The sequence below is a fragment of the Halichoerus grypus genome, chromosome 1 (assembly GCF_964656455.1).
Source record: "Halichoerus grypus chromosome 1, mHalGry1.hap1.1, whole genome shotgun sequence".
Taxonomy (NCBI): Eukaryota; Metazoa; Chordata; class Mammalia; order Carnivora; family Phocidae; genus Halichoerus; species Halichoerus grypus.
Window position 1 is genome coordinate 211,560,904 of NC_135712.1, and position 19,913 is coordinate 211,580,816.

Sequence of the window (19,913 nt, forward strand, 5' to 3'; positions counted from 1 at the left end):
GTAATCATCAAGACAGTATGGTCCTGGCACAAAAACAGACACATAGATCAATGGAACAGAATAGAGAGCCCAGAAATGGACCCTCAACTCTATGGTCAGCTAATCTTCAACAAAGCAGGAAAGAATGTCCAATGGAAAAAAGACAGTCTCTTCAACAAATGGTGTTGGGAAAATTGGACAGCCACATGCAGAAGAATGAAACTGGACCATTTCCTTACACCACACACAAAAATAGACTCCAAATGGTTGAAAGACCTAAATGTGAGACAGGAGTGCATCAAAATCCTAAAGGAGAACACAGGCAGCAACCTCTTCGACCTCAGCCGCAGCAACTTCTTCCTAGAAACATCACCAAAGGCAAGGGAAGCAAGGGCAAAAATGAACTATTGGGGCTTCATCAAGTTAAAAAGCTTTTGCACACTGGGGCGCCTGGGTGGCTCAGTCGTTAAGCACCTGCCTTCGGCTCAGGTCATGATCCCAGGTTCCTGGGATCGAGCCCCTCATCGGGCTCCCTGCTCTGCGGGAAGCCTGCTTCTCCCTATCCCACTGCCCCTGCTTGTGTTCCTTCTCTCTCTATGTCTCTCTCTGTCAAATAAATAAATAAAATCTTTAAAAAAAAAAACAACAAAACTTTTGCACAGCAAAAGAAACAGTCAACAAAACCAAAAGACAACCAACAGAATGGGAGAAGATATTTGCAAATGACATATCAGATAAAGGGCTAGTATCCAAAATCTATAAAGAACTCCTTAAACTCAACACCCAAAGAACAAATGATCCAATTAAGAAATGGGCAGAAGACAATGAACAGACATTTTTCCAAAGAAGACATCCAAATGGCCAACAGACACATGAAAAAGTGCTCAACATTGCTCAGCATCAGGGAAATCCAAATCAAAACCTCAATGAGGTACAATCTCATACCAGTTAGAATGGCTAAAATTAACAAGTCAGGAAATGACAGATGTTGGCGGGGATGCGGAGAAAGGGGAACTCTCCTACACTGTTGGTGAGAATGCCAGCTGGTGCAGCTACTCTGGAAAACAGTATGGAGGTTCCTCAAAAAGCTGAAAATAGAGCTACCATATGACCCAGCAATTGCACTACTGGGTATTTACCCCAAAGATACAAATGTAGGGATCCGAAGGGGTACATGCACCCCAATATTTATAGCAGTAATGTCCACAATATCTTAACTGTGCAAAGAGCCAAGATGTCCATCGACAGATGAATGGATAAAGAAGATGTGGTCTATATATACAATGGAATATTATGCGGCCATCAAAAGGAACGAAATCTTGCCATTTGCAACGATGTGGCTAGAACTGGAGGGTATTATGCTGAGCAAAATAAGTCAATCAGAGAAAGACATGTATCGTATGACCTCACTGATATGAGGAATTCTTAATCTCAGGAAACAAACTGAGGGTTGCTGGAGTGGTGGGGGGTGGGAGGGATGGGGTGGCTGGGTGATAGACATTGGGGAGGGTATGTGCTATGGTGAGCACTGTGAATTGTGTAAGACTGTTGAATCACAGACCTGTACCTCTGAAACAAATAATACATTATATGTTTAAAAAAAAAAAAGAAGAAGAAGATAGCAGGAGTTGAAGAATGAAGGGGGGGAAATCAGAGGGGGAGATGAACCATGAAAGACTATGGACTCTGAGAAACAAACTGAGGGTTCTAGAGGGGAGGGGATGGAGGGATGGGTTAGCCTGGTGATGGGTATTAAAGAGGGCACATTCTGCAAGAAAAAAAAAAGAAAGAAAGAAAGAAAGAAAAAAGAAATAGCACAGATGGGGGTGGTGGTGCCTAGGTGGCTCAGTTGGTTAAGCATCTGCCTTCGGCTCAGATCCCAGGGTCCTGGGATCGAGCCCCCCAAAGACTCCCTGCTCAGCAGGGAGTCTGCTTCTCCTTCTCCCCCCGCCCCTACCCTCCCATGTTATCTCTCTCTCTCAAATAAATAAAATCTTTTTTAAAAAAAGAAATAGTGCCCACTGCAATTCTATACACAACTAATAAATCATTGAACACTGCATCAAAAGCTAATGATGTACTATATGTTGGCCAATTGAACACAATAATAATAATAAAAGAAATAGCACTTAAAACAAAGAAATAGCACAAGTGGAATTTACATTTTGCATATGGAGCTGGACTAGGTGCGTGGTTTTCAAAACTGTTTTAGCTGAGGAAACCTTCTTTCATGCAAAGTGAAACCTACTGAGTAGTTAAAACAAATAAGAGTGGTGATAATCTAACCGAAAAGGGGTCCTGAAAAGATGCCTAGGAGCCTGGAATGCTGTATTAGTTTATCTCTAAGGTCCCTTTCAAATTTGCCTCTCTATTGTTCTGCCTCTAACAATGTCAACAGCTGATTAAGATCAATGAATGAAAAGAAATAGAACATTTTTAATGAAAAGAAGCATGTATTTGCCCTGGGGTCAAAGAACATAAGACATGTTCTACAGTAGAGTAGATCCTCCAAAGACGGCTGCCATCAATTCCTCCCTCCACTTCCTGTGTGCATTTGTTGTCCCCCAATGAGATGGGGAGTTAATTTCCCCTTCCTTGGCATCTAGGCTGGCCCCATGACTTCGGCCAGGAGAATGTGGCAGAAGTAACGTTCTGGGACTTCCAAGCCCAGGTATTACAGGAACCAGCAGTTTCTGCTTCCTTCCCTTTGCAACTTCCCTTACTGGAAACCAGCTGCCATGCTCTGAGGAAGCCCAAGAATCCATGAGGATGGGCCCATGAGGGAAACTGAGGGGCCCAGCTGAGCTCCCAGCCAGACGCCAGCACCAACTACTAGCTACGTAAGCGAGGCCATTTTGGACCTGGCAGCCATCCTAGTGACCCGGAAAAACCATTCGGTCAACCTACAGAATCATGAGCAAGCACAAAGCGTTGTTCGTAAGCCACTATGTTTCAGGGTGGATTGACATCCATCGAAAGTGCTCAGCATGCCTGGGAGCATTACCTATACATCTGAAATCCTCTGGTTTCTCAGGGGTCCAAACAGCAGGTGAAAAGAACCCAGGCAGGCAGGAGCAATTGTATTTTCCCAAGATGTTGATACAGATGGAGCTGAGGCCACAAAGAGCTGAGTTCTTGTCACATTCGTCCACATCTAGGAAGAAAACCAGTCTAAGTCAAAAGGATGAAGGATGGCGAAGCTGTGGCAATCCACAATCCCACCCAGACCAGAGCCAGTGAGTCTTCTGGGCTCTGCTCGCACCCTCCTAAAGTCTGCTGAAAGGAAGCGCAAAGAGGCAGGTCTGTGACCCACACAAATCTCCTGATGAGGCTCTCTGCAGCTTGGGATAAAATCCAAACTCCTCATTAAAACACATGACACCCCCAAGAGTCTGGTCCCACCTAAGCTCACCCAGCTTATCTTTCTTTTCTAATCCTTTAGTAATTCCTGATCCAGATTCACTGATTACCTGGAGATTCATGAAGGCTTATTCTCTTCTCCCTGAGCCTTGAACTCACTTGCCTCACTCTTTCTTTGATAAATCTCAATTCCTTTCCAAGGAATCACTACATTATCAATAATAATAATTGAGAAGTGTCTGAGTGGAGGGGTGGAGGGCACAGACAGCCTAGGCTCAAAGCATGGCTCTGTCCTTATAGTCTGTGTGTTACTGGGTGCTGTGGACTGAATTATGCGCCCCTGCCGAATTCATATCTTAAAGCCTTAACACTCAGTGGTGTTTGGACATGGAGCCTTTGCAAGATGATGAGGTTAAGAGGAGATCTTAAGATGGGATTAATGCCCTTAAAAGAAGAGGAAAAGACACCAGAGCTCACTCTCCATAAGGACGCAGAATGAAGGCAGTCGTCCAGAAGCCAGGAAGAGAGCCCTCTCTGACCATGATCTCAGACTTCCAGCCTCCAGAATATAGAGAAAATAAATCTCAGTTGTTGAAACTGCCCTGTCTGCGGTGTTTTGTTCTGGCGGCCCTGAGCTGACTAATGCATGGGCAAGATAATTCACCTCTGTGTGTCTCAGCACCACCATCTGTCAGACGGGGATAATGATAGTACTCACCCCCTAGGGTTGTTTGGAGAATTAAATAAGGTGATATCTGTGAAGGACTCAGAAAAGAGCCTGGAGAACAGCAAGTATGAGGTAAGTGTTTGTTAATTAAAATAAAAAATTAACTGTGACATGTTGAGCTTTTTTGTGACAGGTGCTGAGGAAGGTCCTACATGCACCTGTTCAAGAAATGCTTCACAGTAGCCCCTGTGAGGTGCACACTAACATTATTTCCGTTTTTTCAGATAAGGAAACTGAGGCTTCATAATTGTGCAGAGTTACACAGCCTGTGAAAGGCACACCCAGGATTTAAAATCAGGCTCTATCTGCTTCTGGACTTGTTAGAGGACAGATTCCCAGGCTGTCTTGAGTCAGAGTCTGGGAATTTGGGGATTAAGTCGATGCTGGCCCGAGGCAAGCCCCCAACCTGCGTTTCCAGATGTCGCAACCTCATTTGGAGGCAGAATAGCATGATGGTAGAGCACAGGGTGTGAAATCACACTCGGCACATTTCGGATCCTGACTTCCCTACTTCCTATCTATTTGACTGTTGTTCCAACACAATGGAGGCTCATTTTTCTCATCTGTAAAATGGGTATAAAATACACTGATACCAGGTTGTTGGGAAGACAATGAGCACGTGAATGGAAAAGCATAACACCTTGTCTGGGATCCTGCCTCCAGGCTTCTGTACCTGCTGTTTCCTCCTCCTAGAACACCCTTCCCCAGATACCCAATATTCACTCCCTCACATCCTTCACATCTTTTCTCAAATATCAATTTCTCAGCATGGTCTTTCCTTACTACTCTATTAAAAGTAGAACCCCAACCCCAGCTCTCCTTATCCACCTTTCCTGCCTTATTTATCTTTATCGCCTTCAACTATTCCTGGCACACAGTATGTTCATGCATTTATGTTGCTATCTATCTCTCCCGGCACTGGATGATGAGTTCCAGGAGAACAAATAGTTTTGCCTCTGTTATTCACTGCTGTATCCACCATCCCTATAATAGTGCCTGACATATAGTAGGTGCTCAGGAAGTATTTGTTGAATGAGTGCATGAATGAATGAATGAATGAGTGAGTGATTATTGGCTTCAGCTTAGCAGGTGAGGACTTTGAGCTCAGCCCAGACTCATCCTGACCCCTCCCCTACCACTGTGGTCTTTGCCAACAGACTTGGATCTTGTTCCCCAACAAACCCCTCCCACCTACCTTCACATGTTTCTCCTGGGCCCTGGATGTTCACGTTTCCACTGCTAGATTCAAATCCTAGGTTGCAGACACAAGAGTAGCTTCCAGGACTGTTGTGGCAAGTCGCATGCTCTGGGCAAATTCCGGGATCAGCACATTCATCCACATCTGTTCAGTGGAAATGAAAACCCAAGTCAAAGTGAATGAAGAAATGAGAACAGGAGACTGCAAACAGAGATTTGCTGTGCATGTTCTCGCCTTCCTTTTCATCTCCCTTGCAGTTAGGCATGGCCATGAGAATAAATTCTGTCCCAACATATATAACCGGAGAGTGGTAAATAGCTCCAAAAAGTAATGACCATAGACATGGCTGTCCTTCTTTACTCTTCCCCGTACCTACACTATGGGCTGCAGATGGTGTGGTGCAATGTGACTTTTTGCCACTACTCTTTTAAGATGTGGAGCTTGTTTCCCCACATCTTGAATCTAGCTGGCCTATGATGTTCACTTGCCAATAGAATGCAGCAGAAATGATATGGTGCCAGTTCCATACTTAGACCTCTAGAGAGTTATTTGCTTCTGTTCATTCTTTGGGCTCCTTGCTTCTTCCATATGAACAAGCACTAGACTAGCCTAATGAAGAATGGGAGACAAAGTAGAAGAGAGATGGATCATCCCAGATGATCCCCCTGACATATGAGGCAGCCCAGCCGAGATGAGCAAAGCTGACCCACAGCTGACCACAGACACATAAAAAGCCCAATAGAGACCCAAAGAACTGACCCGGCAGAGCCCAACCTAAACTTTGAATGCACAGAATAGAAAGCCAAGTAGATGGTGTTTGTTTCTAGCTACTGACTTTCAGGGTGATTTGTTACTCAGCAATAGCTAACTGCTACAGATGGATCAGAAAAATCAGAGAGGACTTCAAATATCTCTCATTCCGAGCCAAGGGGATGTGATAAGGTCTTGATCACTCCATGCCTTACTTGATGGGGTCACCCTCCCTACAAATGAGCATGGTAGCACTGCACCAGACTCAGGAAGATGGAGCCCTTGCATCTTGTGAGAATATTCTGGCTACAGTTTGGAGGATGGATTCAAGGGGACAAAACTGGAGGAAAGGAAAGCCCAGTGAGGAGTCTGCTAAAATAACAGTGAAACCCGGACCAAGGATGGGGAAGAATGGAGAGATTTAAGACATATTTAGCAGGTAAATTCCCCAAGATATGATGACTGTTTTAATATGGAGGTGTGGTGGGGGGTTGAGGGTAACTCTCAGGTCTTGAGTCAAATACAGTTTAGTAAAAGTTCTGAAGTTTGAGTCCGAGCTCTCCCCAGGACAGTTTCTCTACCTCAGAACTACAGGCATCTGGGACCAGATTATTTTTGGTTGTAGGGAAGCTGTTCCATGCATTGCAGGGTGTTTAGCAGCATCTCTGGCCTCTCCCCCCACTGGATCACAGTAGCACCCACAACCCTCCTTCCCCACCACCAGTTGTGACAATCAAAAATGTCTCCAGACATTGCCAATATTCCCTGGAAGGATATCACTCTAGGGAGAGAGCCCTTCATCACTCTCAAGTACTGCCTGACCCACTGCTTGACTCATAGTAGGCCCTCAGCAGGAATTCAAATCCTGCCTCTTCTACTGAACAGCTTTGTATCCTTGGGGAAGTTGCTTCAATGCTCTGAGCCTTAATTTTCTCATCCCCAAAGTGAAGATCATAATCCCTACCTCACAGGATCATTAAGTAAGGTGGTTCTTAATTAATTAAGTAGGTAAATAAAGAAAAACAGGTCCTCTATACCTTCACAGATGGAGTTGTGAGAGATGAATCCAACCCGGCAGCTGCAACTGTAGCTTCCCAAGGAGTTGATACACTCAGCATGCTCTGGGCAGACACCACTGGAGAGGCATTCATTGATGTCTGAGGAGCAGTGGAGGAGAGTGAGCAGACCAAAGATTGTGTGTCTAAGGTGAGGGACACATGTACCCAACTTAAGTGGTCACTGTTCACCAAAGACCCATGCCTGAGAGCATTACCTGTGCAGGAGAAACGACCCGGATTTCCCATGACCCAGTCATTTCCGGTGGGAGAAAAGAAACCAGGGAAACAGCCGCACTTGTATCTCCCCAGAAGGTTTCTGCAGACTGAGTTAGGACCACATGGTGGGGAGCTTTGAGAACATTCATCTATATCTGGACACAGAAAGAGTTGGAGTTACAAACTTGCCTCATCATGTGTAGCAGGTTGTATTTTCAAAGATGGCAGAAATGATGTCTTCCATGCTGTATGCCCTTCATTCTATGGGAATTTGTATTCCTTCCAGCAAGGAGTGGGGTCTATATTCCCTCCCCTTGAACCTGAGCATGCTGTGACTGTGAAGGTGGTGACACCAAGTCCTAAAGATACCGTGCACTCCCTCCCTGTTCTCTTGGAACTCAGCCACCATACTGTGAGGAACCAGCCATGAAAAAAGCAGCTCATATGGAGAAGAACCAAGACCTCCAGCCCACAGCCCTGGTGGAGCAGCCAGCCTAAGGCCAGCACCAGCTCACCAGCCATGTGAGTGTGCTCTCTTTAAAGTGGATCCTCTAGCCCCCACTTGACCCAACTCAGTTGACACTGCATGGAACAGAGACAAGCCACACTCACCAAACTCAACCCAAATGACAGATAGGGAGACATGTTGTGAGGTGCTGCGGAATCATGACAGATTCATGAACAAAAAAATGATTGCCATTATTTTGATGTACTAAGTTCGCAGGTGCTCTGCTACCCAGCAGTAGATAAAAAAGAACAATTTGCAAACCCACAAAGAGCAATTTACTAATTGGAGGACCCATAAAATTGTGCAGTCGTGGTACCATGGGGTGGTCCAACCCAAGTCTCCTTCAGCCCTGGTCTGCCAAGTCATCCTAAACTCTTGCTACATATTTGTTGTGCAAATACGGCTTCAAGGCAAGTCTTTTATAGTTCCTCCCAGAAAACTGTGCCTCTCCTAGACAGAAATTGGGAGCTGCCCCTCTACATCAAGATCAGACCATAGGAATGTTCATTCCACTTTTATTTGAAGTAGTAAAACATTAGAAACAACCAATTAAGGCTGATTAAATCTGTAGTTGACATAAAGAATAAGGTAACGTGTTGCTTCATTCAACAAGTATCTACTGAATATTCACAAGATATCGGGCACCATAGGGAGGTCAAAGTCATAAAGGGGATGAAATCCTTGCTGTAGTATCCCATAATTTTCTAGATGCGGAATGTTGATTTCAACCCAAATTTGGAAACCGGAGCCCATCAGGACTACTGAAGCTTACCAAATAACCCATGAACTGTAACCCAAAGGTAAAGAAGGATTTGGGAGCACCCTGGGCACTACAACAATGGAAATGAATTATCTTATTCAGAGCCTAGCAAACTACAGCTCATGGGTCAAATCCAGTCCACCACTTGTTTGTATAAATAAGGTTTTGTTGGAACAAAGCCACATCATTCCTTCGTGTATCATCTATGGCTGCTTTTGCACTAAAACTGGAGTATTAAGTAGTCATGAGAGAGATCATATGGCTTGCAACCTCCAAAATATTTACTCTCTGGCCCCTTGCATAAAATAGTTTGCCGACCCCTGCTCTTATTCAGAGGCACAGTCAGATCTTGACTGTCAAGGGGAGAATTGGCATTTAAATATAAGAAATACAGACAAAGAACTTTGCTCATTCTGGGGATTATTTCAATTTATATTACTTACAACACTTGTACTGTGCCTAGCACACTGCATACACATGACTGCATTTAATTTTCCCAACTATCCTTTGAGGTAGGTACTCTCATACACTCATTCTACAGATGGAAACATTGAGGCTTAGAGAGGGTAAATACGTTTCCCCAACACCTCACAACTAGGCGACGTGATTCAGAAATTGCTGTTAGTCAGAAAGATGTGGGTTTGGAGGCCAGTTCAACCACAAGACCGTGATGAGTCATTCCAGTGCCCCAAGCAGTTTCCTCATCTGTACGGTGGGGATCATCATGATGCCTGCACTCAGTTTAATGTAAAAATGCACAGAAAGCCCTTCACAGGGGACCTGGTACTCAGTGAATGTTAGAAATTGTTGTTTTCTGCATGGAGAGACAACCAAAAGGAGACTTCCCAAAATGAAATCAGTGGTTATTTTTGGATATTGACAAATAGCATGGTTTTTACTTTTATTTTCATTCTAATGTTAGCTCTGAATCGTTGGAATGTTGAGTGAGCAGGAATCATTGTCATTATAGAAAAAGAAAGAAAACAATGATATACTATATGTTGGCTAACTGAATTTAAATTAAAAAAAATTTTTAAGAAAAGAAAAAGAAAGAAAAGAAGGATAAGGGAGGGTTAGGAGGAGAAAAATGTTCAGGAAAAGAAAAAGTACCTACATCCACTACCCAGCCAGCTTCCACCTGATTTTCCTACAATATGCTGGAGGGTTTTGAGGGGGTATGTACTTACCTTCGCATGTCACTCCTTGGCCCCTGAACTGCGTCAGTCCATTGCTGGACAGAAAGCCTCGTTTGCAAGTGCAGTAGTAACTATCCAAAGTGTTGGTGCAGGTTGCGTAAGCTGGGCACATGGTGGTATCCAGACACTCATTCACATCTGGGCAGCACAGAGGGAAGAGGTCAAATTAGAGCCCCAGGGTGGGCTTCAAAGGGAGCCAGCATGAGAATATGAAGGGGACTGCTGTGGGCTGAACTGTGCCTCCCAAAAAATATGCTGAAGCCCTAAACCCTGGTCCCCCATAAGAATGCAAACTTATTTGGAAATAGAGTCTTTGTAAATGTAATTAAGACCTCAGTGAAGGGGATGCCTGGGTGGCTGTCAGTTTAGCGTCTGCCTTCAGCTTGGGTCGTGATCCCAGGGTCCTAGGATGGAGTCCCGCATCCTGCTCCCTGCTGGGTGGGAAGTCTGCTTCTCCCTCTCTCTCTGCCCCTCCCCACTGCTCGTGCTTTCTCTCTCTCTTTCTCTCTCTCTCTCTCATGCTCGCTCTCTCTCTCTCAAATAAATAAATAAAAATTAAAAAAAAAAAGACCTCAGTGAGGATGAGATCCTACTGGAGTAGGATGGTCCCTTAATCTGATATGATTGACGTCCTTATAAGAAAAGGAGAAGAGGCACAGAGACAGGCTCAGGGAGAACACCATGTGGGCGACAGAGGCAGAGACTGGAGTGATGTGCCTACAAACCAAGGAACACCAAGGACTGCCAGCCACACCAGAACAAACTCTCGCTTAGAGCCTTCAGAGAAAGCATGGCCCTGCAGACACCTTGATTTCAGATTTCTGGCCCCCAGAACAGTGAGAGAATAGATTTCTGTTCTTTTAAGCCTCCTGGTTTGTGGCAACTGGTTATAACAGCCCTGAGAAACTGTTCAGTGCTGTCAAGTGGGAGCATCAGCACTACCTGGGAGCTTGATGGAAAGGCAACATCTCAGGCCCCACCCCAGAACTGATAAATCAGAATCTGCATTTTAGCAAGACCATTGTGTGATCTGTGTGCACAGGAAAGTGTTAGATGCACTGACCTGGACACTTGCTAATGCAGGTGTGGTCCTCAGACCAACAGCATCTGCCTCACCTGGGTCCCAGATCTGGGAAAAGCAGATGCCGATTCTGCAGGTCTAGGAAGGGGCCTGACATTCTGCATTTCTCACAAGCCCCTGAATGATGCTGATGCTGCTGGTCCATGGCCCACACCATGAGCATCAGAACTCTAGACACAAGAGTCTGAGACTCAACATTTCAGCCTTTGGAGCAGAGAAGACCTGGGTTAAAGCTCCAGCAGCAAACTTCCAAGGAGAGAACAGCAGCTATTGCCCCAGACCCATCTCTCCTGCTTCTTTTTAGTAACATGACCATCCAGTTAAAGACTGCATTCCCAGCATCTCCTGCAGCTAGGTGTGGCCACAAGGCTAAGATCTGCCCAGTGGGCACATGTAGAAGTGATATGCATAGTGTTTGGCCATGCCCTTAAAAAGAATAAACACGTTGCCTCCTTCCCATTTCCCCTTCTCCCTGGGCTGGAACATGGACAGAGTGGGCTGATCTATTCCTCACCATGGGGATGATGGTTTGGGAAAGCCACCATGCTGAGGGATAGAGAGGCAATAAGATGGGAGACACCTGGGAGCTGGGATGATCTGGGCAGCCCTGTCACCCTGTTCCACCTACAAGTTGGAGATGTATGAGAAGAAAAAGAATGAACTTCTAAAAAATAAATTTCTAAGTTGTTGTTTCATTTATGTGGAAACAGTCAAAACAACATCCTAGCCCGTTCAGCTCTGAGACCAGTGATTTCACCTCTTTGTACCTCAGTTTACCTGTTTAGCCCTCACCCTCACGTCCAGTGGGTCCCCAAGCCCTTGTGGTTCTCTGTCCAAATAGCATTTGGCATCTACCCACTTTTCTCCATTTCCACAGATCCTCTTCTGGATTCTATATCCCTAAATCCTTCATTGTCCCCTCCAATCTCTTCTCCACATAGTAGTCATCTCTGAATACAAATTTGATCATCTACCTCCACCCCTGCCTACAGTGCTCCCTGTCACACTCAGAATTAAAATCCAAACCACTTAACAGGACCCACAAGACCCCCGTGACCAGACCCAACAACGTCTTTAAGCCTCATCTCGTGTTCGTCTCCATTTCCAGACTTCCCACCTCAGGGCCTTTGCATGTGCTATTCCCTTTGCCTCTGCTTTGCCTGGCCAGCTCCTTTTCACTCCTCAGGTCTTGCTTAAGTGTCATTTCCTCCAGAAAGCCTACCCTCACTCTCCCAAGGCTTCCTGTGCTCCTCCTCTATGACACTTATAATAATTATAGTTGCTTGTTATTTGTGTGATTAGCTTTTTAGTGATCATTTCCCCCACCACATTGTGAGCTCCAGAAAGACAAAGCCAGAGGTGGAGGCAGGCTTCTAGGTGCCTGGGAAGAGACTTATTTGATATTATCATTCCTGTGGTCATCAGAATAATGGCCCCTCCAAAGATGACCACATCCTAATCCCCAGAACCTACAAATATATTATGCTATGTGGTAAGGGAGCACTAAGGTTTCAGATGGAATTAAGATTGGTAATCAGCTGATCCCAAGATGAAGAGATTATTCTGGAGATTATTCTGGATTACCCAGATGGGGCCAATGTAATCACAAAGGTCCTTATAAACAGAAGATGAAGCCAGGAGAGGCAAAGTGACACAATGTGAGAAAGACCTGGCCAGTCATTGCCGGCTTTGAAGATGGAGGAGGAGGGACACAGGCAAGGAATCCAGGTGGCCTATAGAAGCTGGAAAAGGCAAAAAGACAGATTATCCTCTAGAACCTCCAGAAAGGAACACAGCCCTGCTGACATCTTGATTTTAGCCCAGTGGGACCCACTTTGGACTTCTGACCTCCAGACCCGTAAGCTAATGTTTTTGTCGTTTGAAGCTACCAAGTTTGTGGTAATTTGCTAGAGCAGCCGTAGGATACTAATACAATTCCCATTACACAGATATGGACAACTGAGGCTCAGTGAGGTTAAGTAACTTGTCCAAGGACACACAGCTGTTGAGTGGCAGCTCCAAGCCTGTCGAAACCTGAAGTGAGGGATTTTCACTACTGCTACCCAAGAAGAGGTAGCTCTGGTTGGAAATGGAATCAATTTTCAGGCAATTTCTAAGACAATTCTTTGTGAAAACTTTTGTGATTAAGTCTGTTGCCCTGATGGACTTTGAGTTTCTAGAAAGCAAGGATTTGTGTCTGTGTCATTCACTGCTGTGTGCTGAGTGCATACAACAGTGCCCAGTACACAGTCGGTGCTCAATAATGAAGACCTTGCTGAGAAGCTAACATTAGAATAAAGACCAGAGGGAGGTGAGTGAGCTATGAAGGTACCTAGGGCAGAGGAAACAGTAAGTGCATGAAGGGGCAGGACCACGCCTGGAGATTTGGTGGAGTTACAAGCAGGTCGGTGTGGCTGGAACAGGGTGGGCAGGGGGAAATTGGAGGCCTGGACATGGACAGATCATGTTACATCTGCTAGACTTCTGGCTTTCTATGGAGAGCATTGGGAGCCACGAGGTGTCTGAGTACAGCCAGGACACAGCAGGACTGAGGTTTTAACAGGATCCTGTGGCCCCTGGCTGGAAGATGAACTGTAGAGGGGCAGGATGACCAGGGAGGAGGTGCCTACACCTGTCCAGATAAGCGAGGATGGTGGATGCAACCCCACTGGGAGCTGTGGAAGGCACAAGATTCGGGGTTTATTCTGAAGGTGGTGTTAACAGGATTTGCCAATGGATTGGGTGTGGGGTGTAAAAGAAAGAGGAGTAAACGGTAATGCCAACATTGATTGGTAGAGTGGGAAAGCACTTTATAAAGTGCTGCAAAAACTTTAAGGGATGGATTATTCTCTGGGTCTTTAGAGTCAGGCTCTTCACTTCTTACAATATGCCTTGTTTATTTCCTTTCCCTGCAGGACATCTTAGTTGTACCTCTTCTCATTAACAGTTTCCTCTTTCATCTACAAAGGCAACATTGTTCTTTGCAAACTTCCGGCACATTGCCACTTGCGGTCTCTCATCTGAGCTTCCCATTACCCTCTTCCTCTGGCTCAATTGCTCATAACTCAAACCCACCCCAAATCAGAATTGCAACCCAGCCCTTTGTGACTTGGCACCTGCCAACCTCTCCAGCTCATCTTCTACTTTGTCCCATTAGCCATGCTCACCTTTGCTCAGTTCCCCAAATTCTTTCTGATCTCAGGACCTTTGCATGTCACCCCAAAGATCTTAGGACTTGACTTCTTCTTTGCCAATTTGAATACATTTCATTTCTTTTTGTTGTCTGATTGCTGTTGCTAGGACTTCTAGTACTATGTTGAACAACAGTGGTGAGAGTGGGCATCCTTGTCGTGTTACTGATCTTAAGGAAAATGCTCTCAGCTTTTCCCCATTGAGAATGATATTCGCTGTGGGCTTTTCACAGATGGTTTTTATGAAATTGAGGAATGTTCCCTCTATCCCTACACTCTGATGAGTTTTAATCAGGAAAGGATGCTGTATTTTGTCAAATGTTTTTCTGCATCAATTGAGAGGACCATATGGTTCTTCTCTCTCCTCTTATTAATGTGTTCTATCACATTAATTGATTTTCGAATGTTGAACCACCCTTGTATCCCAGGGATAAATCCCACCTGGTCATGATGGATAACCTTTTTAATGTACTGTTGGATCCTATTAGCTAGGATCTTGTTGAGAATTTTCACATCCATATTCATCAGGGATATTGGTCTGAAATTCTCCTTTTTGATGGGGTCTTTGCTTGATTTGGGGATCAAGGTAATTCTGGCCTCATAAAATGAGTCTGAGAGTTTTCCTTCGGTTTCTATTTTTTTTGAAACAGCTTCAGAAGAATAGGTATTATTTCTTCTTTGAATGTTTGGTAGAATTCCCCAGGGAATCCATCAGGTCCTGGACTCTTGTTTTTTGGGAGGTTTTTGATCACTGCTTCAATCTCGTTACTGGTTATTGTTCTATTCAGGTTGTCAATTTCTTCCTGTTTCGGTCTTGGTAGTTATAGGTTTCCAGGAAGGCATCCATTTCTTCCAGGATGCTTAATTTATTGGCATATAGTTGTTGATAATAATTTCTAATAATTGTTTGTATTTCCTTGGTGTTAGCCATGATCTCCCCCTTTTCATTCATGATTTTATTAATTTGGGTCCTTTCTCTTTTCTTTTGGATGAGTCGGGCCAGTGGTTTATCGATCTTATTAATTCTTTCAAAGAATGAGCTTCTAGCCTCTTTGATCTGCTCTACTGTATTTCTGGTTTCTAATTCATTGATCTCTGCTCTAATCTTTATTATTTCTCTTCTTCTGCATGGCTTAGGCTTTATTTGTTGTTCTTTCTCCAGTTCTTTGAGGTGTAAAGTTAGTTGGTAAATTTGGGATTTTTCTATTTTTTTGAGTGAGGCTTGGATGGCTATGTATTTCCCCCGTAGGACCGCCTTTGCAGTATCCCATAGGTTTTGGACTGATGTGTTTTCATTCTCATTGGTTTCCATGAATTGTTTAAGATCTTCTTTGATTTCCTAGTTGACCCAAACATTCTTTTTTTTTTTTTATTTTTTTTATTGTTATGTTAATCCCCATACATTACATCATTAGTTTTAGATATAGTGTTCCATGATTCATTGTTTGTGCATAACACCCAGTGCTCCATGCAGAACGTGCCCTCCTCAATACCCATCACCAGGCTAACCCATCCTCCCAACCCCCTCCCCTCTAGAACCCCCAGTTTGTTTTTCAGAGTCCATCATCTCTCATGGTTCTTCTCCCCCTCCGATTTCCCCCCCTTCATTCTTCCCCTCCTGCTACATTCTTCTTCTTCTTTTTTTCTTTCTTAACATATATTGCATTATTTGTTTCAGAGGTACAGATCTGAGATTCAACAGTCCTGCACAATTCACAGCGCTTACCAGAACACATACCCTCCCCAGTGTCCATCACCCAGTCACCCCATCCCTCCCACCCCACCCCCCACTCCAGCAACCCTCAGTTTGTTTCCTGAGATTAAGAATTCCTCATATCAGTGAGGTCATATGATACATGTCTTTCTCTGTTTGACTTATTTCGCTCAGCATAATACCCTCCAGTTCCATCCACGTCGTTGCAAATGGCAAGATCTTATTCCTTTTGATGGCTGCATAATATTCCATTGCATATATATACCACATCTTCTTTATCCATTCATCTGTTGATGGACATCTTGGCTCTTTCCACAGTTTGGCTATTGTGGACATTGCTGCTATAAACATCGGGGTGCACGTAGCCTTTCGGGTCCCTACTTTTGTATCTTTGGGGTAAATACCCAGGAGTGCAATTGCTGGATCATATGGTAGCTCTATTTTCAACTTTTTGAGGAACCTCCATACTGTTTTCCAGAGTGGCTGCACCAGCTTGCATTCCCACCAACAGTGTAGGAGGGTTCCCCTTTCTCCGCATCCCCGCCAACATCTGTCATTTCCTGACTTGTTAATTTTAGCCATTCTGACTGGTGTGAGGTGGTATCTCATTAAGGTTTTGATTTGGATTTCCCTGATGCCGAGCGATATTGAACACTTTTTCATGTGTCTGTTGGCCATTTGGATGTCTTCTTTGGAGAAATGTCTGTTCATGTCTTCTGCCCATTTCTTGATTGGATTCTTTGTTCTTTGGGTGTTGAGTTTGATGAGTTCTTTATAGATTTTGGATACTAGCCCTTTATCTGATATGTCATTTGCAAATATCTTCTCCCATTCTGTCAGTTGTCTTTTGGTTTTGTTGACTGTTTCCTTTGCTTTGCAAAAGCTTTTTATCTTGATGAAGTCCCAATAGTTCATTTTTGCCCTTGCTTCCCTTGCCTTTGGCGATGTTTCTAGGAAGAAGTTGCTGCGGCTGAGGTCGAAGAGGTTGCTGCCTGTGTTCTCCTTTAGGATTTTGATGGACTCCTGTCTCACATTGATGACCCAAACATTCTTAAGCAGGATGGTCTTTAGCTTCCAAGTGTTTGAATTTCTTCCAAATTTTTTCTTGTGATTGAGTTCCAGTTTCAAAGCATTGTGGTCTGATAATATGCAGGGAATAATCTCAGTCTTTTGGTTGAGGTTGAGACCTGATTTGTGACCCAGTATGTGGTCTATTCTGGGTTGAGACCTGATTTGTGACCCAGTATGTGGTCTATTCTGGAGAAAGTTTCATGTGCGTTCCAGAAGAATGAGTATTCTGTTTTTTAGGGCGGAATGTTCTGTATATATCTGTGAGGTCCATTTGGTCATAGTACTAGAAGTCCTAGCAACAGCAATCAGACAACAAAAAGAAATAAAAGGTATTCAGATTGGCAAAGAAGAAGGCAAACTCTCTCTTTTCACAGATGACATGATACTTTATGTGGAAAACCCAAAAGACTCTACCCCCAAATTACTAGAACTCATACAGCAATTCGGTAATGTGGCAGGAAACAAAATCAATGCACAAAAATCAGTTGCTTTCTTATACACTAACAACACATCTGTAGAAAGAGAAATTAGAGAAACAATTCCATTTACAATAGCACCAAAAACCATAAGATACCTCGGAATAAACCTAACCAAAGAGGTAAAGGATCTATACTCTAGGAACTACAGAACACTTATGAAAGAAATTGAAGAAGACACAAAAAGATGGGAAAACATTCCATGCTCATGGATGGGAAGAATAAACATTGTTAAAATGTCTATGCTGCCCAGAGCAATCTATACTTTCAACGCCATCCCAATCAAAATACCAATGGCATTTTTCAAAGTGCTGGAACAAACAATCCTAAAATTTGTATGGAATCAGAAAAGACCCTGAATCACCAAGGAAATGTTGAAAAAGAAAAACAAAGCCGGAGACATCACGTTGCCCAATTTCAAGCTATATTACAAAGCAGTGATCACCAAGACAGCATGGTACTGGCACAAAAACAGACATATAGACCAATGGAACAGAATAGAGAGCCGACATATGGACCCTCAACTCTATGGTCAAATAATCTTCGACAAAGCAAGAAAAAATATGCAATGGAAAAAAGACAGTCTCTTCAATAAATGGTGCTGGGAAAATTGGACAGCTATATACAGAAGAACAAAGCTGGACCATTCTCTTACACCATATACAAAGAAACTCTAAATGGATAAAAGACTTCAGGGTGAGACAGGAATCCATCAAAATCCTAGGGGAGAACAGAGGCAGTAACCTCTTCGAAATCGGCCATAGGGCTTCCTTCAAGACATGTCTCCAAAGGCAAGGGAAACAAAAGTGAAAATGAACTTTTGGGACTTCATCAAGATAAAAAGCTTCCGCAAAGCAAAGGAAACAGTCAACAAAGCCAAGAGGCAACCCATGGAATGGGAGAAGATACTTGCAAATTACACTACAGACAAAGGGCTGGTATCCAAGATCTATAAAGAACTTCTCAAACTCAACATCCAAAAAACAAATAATCAAGTCAAAAAATGGGCAGAAGACATGAACAGACACTTCTCTGAAGAAGACATACAAATGGCTAACAGACACATGAAAAAAATGTTCATCATCATTAGCCATCAGAGAAATTCAAATCAAAACCACATTGAGATACCACCTTACACCATTTAGAATGGCAAAAATTGACAAGGCAAGAAACAACAAATTTTGGAGAGGTTGTGGAAAAAGGGGAACTCCCTTATACTGTTGGTGGGAATGCAAGTTGATATAGCCAGTTTGGAAAACAGTGTGGAGGTTCCTCAAAAATTTAAAAATAGAGCTACCCTATGACCCAGCAATTGCACTATTGGGCAAAGATACAGATGTAGTGAAAAGAAGGGCCACGTGCACCCCAGTGTTCATAGCAGCAATGTCCACAATATCCAAACTATGAAAACAGCCGAGATGCCCTTCAATAGATGAATGGATAAAGAAGATGTGGTCCATATATACAATGGAATATTACTCAGCCATCAGAAAGGATGAATATCTAACTTTTGCATCAATATGTATGGAACTGGAGGGGATTATGCTAAGTGAAATAAGTCAAGCAGAGAAAGTCAATTATCATATGGTTTCACTTATTTGTGGAACATAAGGAATAGCATGGAGGACATTAGGAGAAGGAAGGGAAAAATGAAGGGGGGAATCTGAGGGAGAGATGAACCAGGAGAGACTACGGACTCTGAGAAACAAACTGAGGGTTTTAGAGGGGAGGGGGTTGGGGGATGGGTTAGCCCAGTGATGGGTATTAAGGAGGGCACGTACTGCATGGAGCACTGGGTGTTATACAGAAACAATGAATCATGGAACACTACATCAAAAACTAATGATGTACTGTATGATGACTAACATAACATAATAAAAAAATTAAAATAAAAAATAAATAAAAAATAAAAATAAAAAATAAAATAAAATAAAAGCAAAAAACCCCCAAAAACTTGCAAGTAGACTGTTAAGCTTTGGCTCAAGGGCACACTATCTCATCAACATAATTTAATCATCAACATAACTAATGGAAAATTAAACTTGATGTTCAATATGTTGTAATTCCTGCCTCATACATCCCATGACTATAGATTTTCTAAAATGAGTTAATTTTACATAATGAAATGTCATACTAGACATAAAAATTCTTTTGTCTTCTTTTGTAACTTTATTTTGGGGTAGGAATTATCTCATTTTTTCTTTAATTAGTAAATGATTTTTTTACAACTTATAAAAGTAGTTCTTGAATGAATAATTCGTTTCCTTAGATCTACATAAAAATTATCTAACAACTAGAAATTTGAGAAATGGAATCAACTTGTACTTTACAGTTTGTATAGTGTTTCACCTAACTGTTATATCAACTCTACTGGGTTCGAATAGCGGGCTCCCCAAAATTCATGTCTACCTAGAACCTGCGAATGAGACATAACCTGGAGATTAGATCTTTGCAGATATATTCAAGTTAGGATGAGTTCATACTGGGTTAGAGTGAACCCCAAATCCAATATTACTGAAGTCTTTATAAGGAAAGGAAAATTTGAACGCAGAGACACACAGGGATAATGCCATATAATGATGAGGCAGAGATTGGAACAATGTGTCCATACATCAAGAAATGCCAAGT

General features: G+C 43.2%; 1 protein-coding gene across 5 annotated transcripts in view; it reads right to left on the minus strand.

Moving 5' to 3' along the window:
- The window catches only part of ADGRE1 (adhesion G protein-coupled receptor E1), a 61,718-nt gene that overhangs the window by 31,478 nt on the left and 10,327 nt on the right, over positions 1-19,913 (minus strand). For 4 of the 5 annotated variants that reach the window (XM_078056610.1, XM_078056604.1, XM_036066098.2 and 1 more), the window contains 5 exons: positions 9,744-9,890; positions 7,288-7,443; positions 7,052-7,171; positions 5,262-5,408; positions 2,984-3,133 (listed from right to left, as the gene is read on the minus strand). In XM_078056610.1, the coding sequence (XP_077912736.1) occupies positions 2,984-3,133; positions 5,262-5,408; positions 7,052-7,171; positions 7,288-7,443; positions 9,744-9,890 (720 nt within the window). Of the gene's footprint in view, positions 1-2,983; positions 3,134-5,261; positions 5,409-7,051; positions 7,172-7,287; positions 7,444-9,743; positions 9,891-14,000; positions 14,273-19,913 lie in introns of those variants that run through there. The other variant, XM_078056607.1, reaches the window with a different exon arrangement.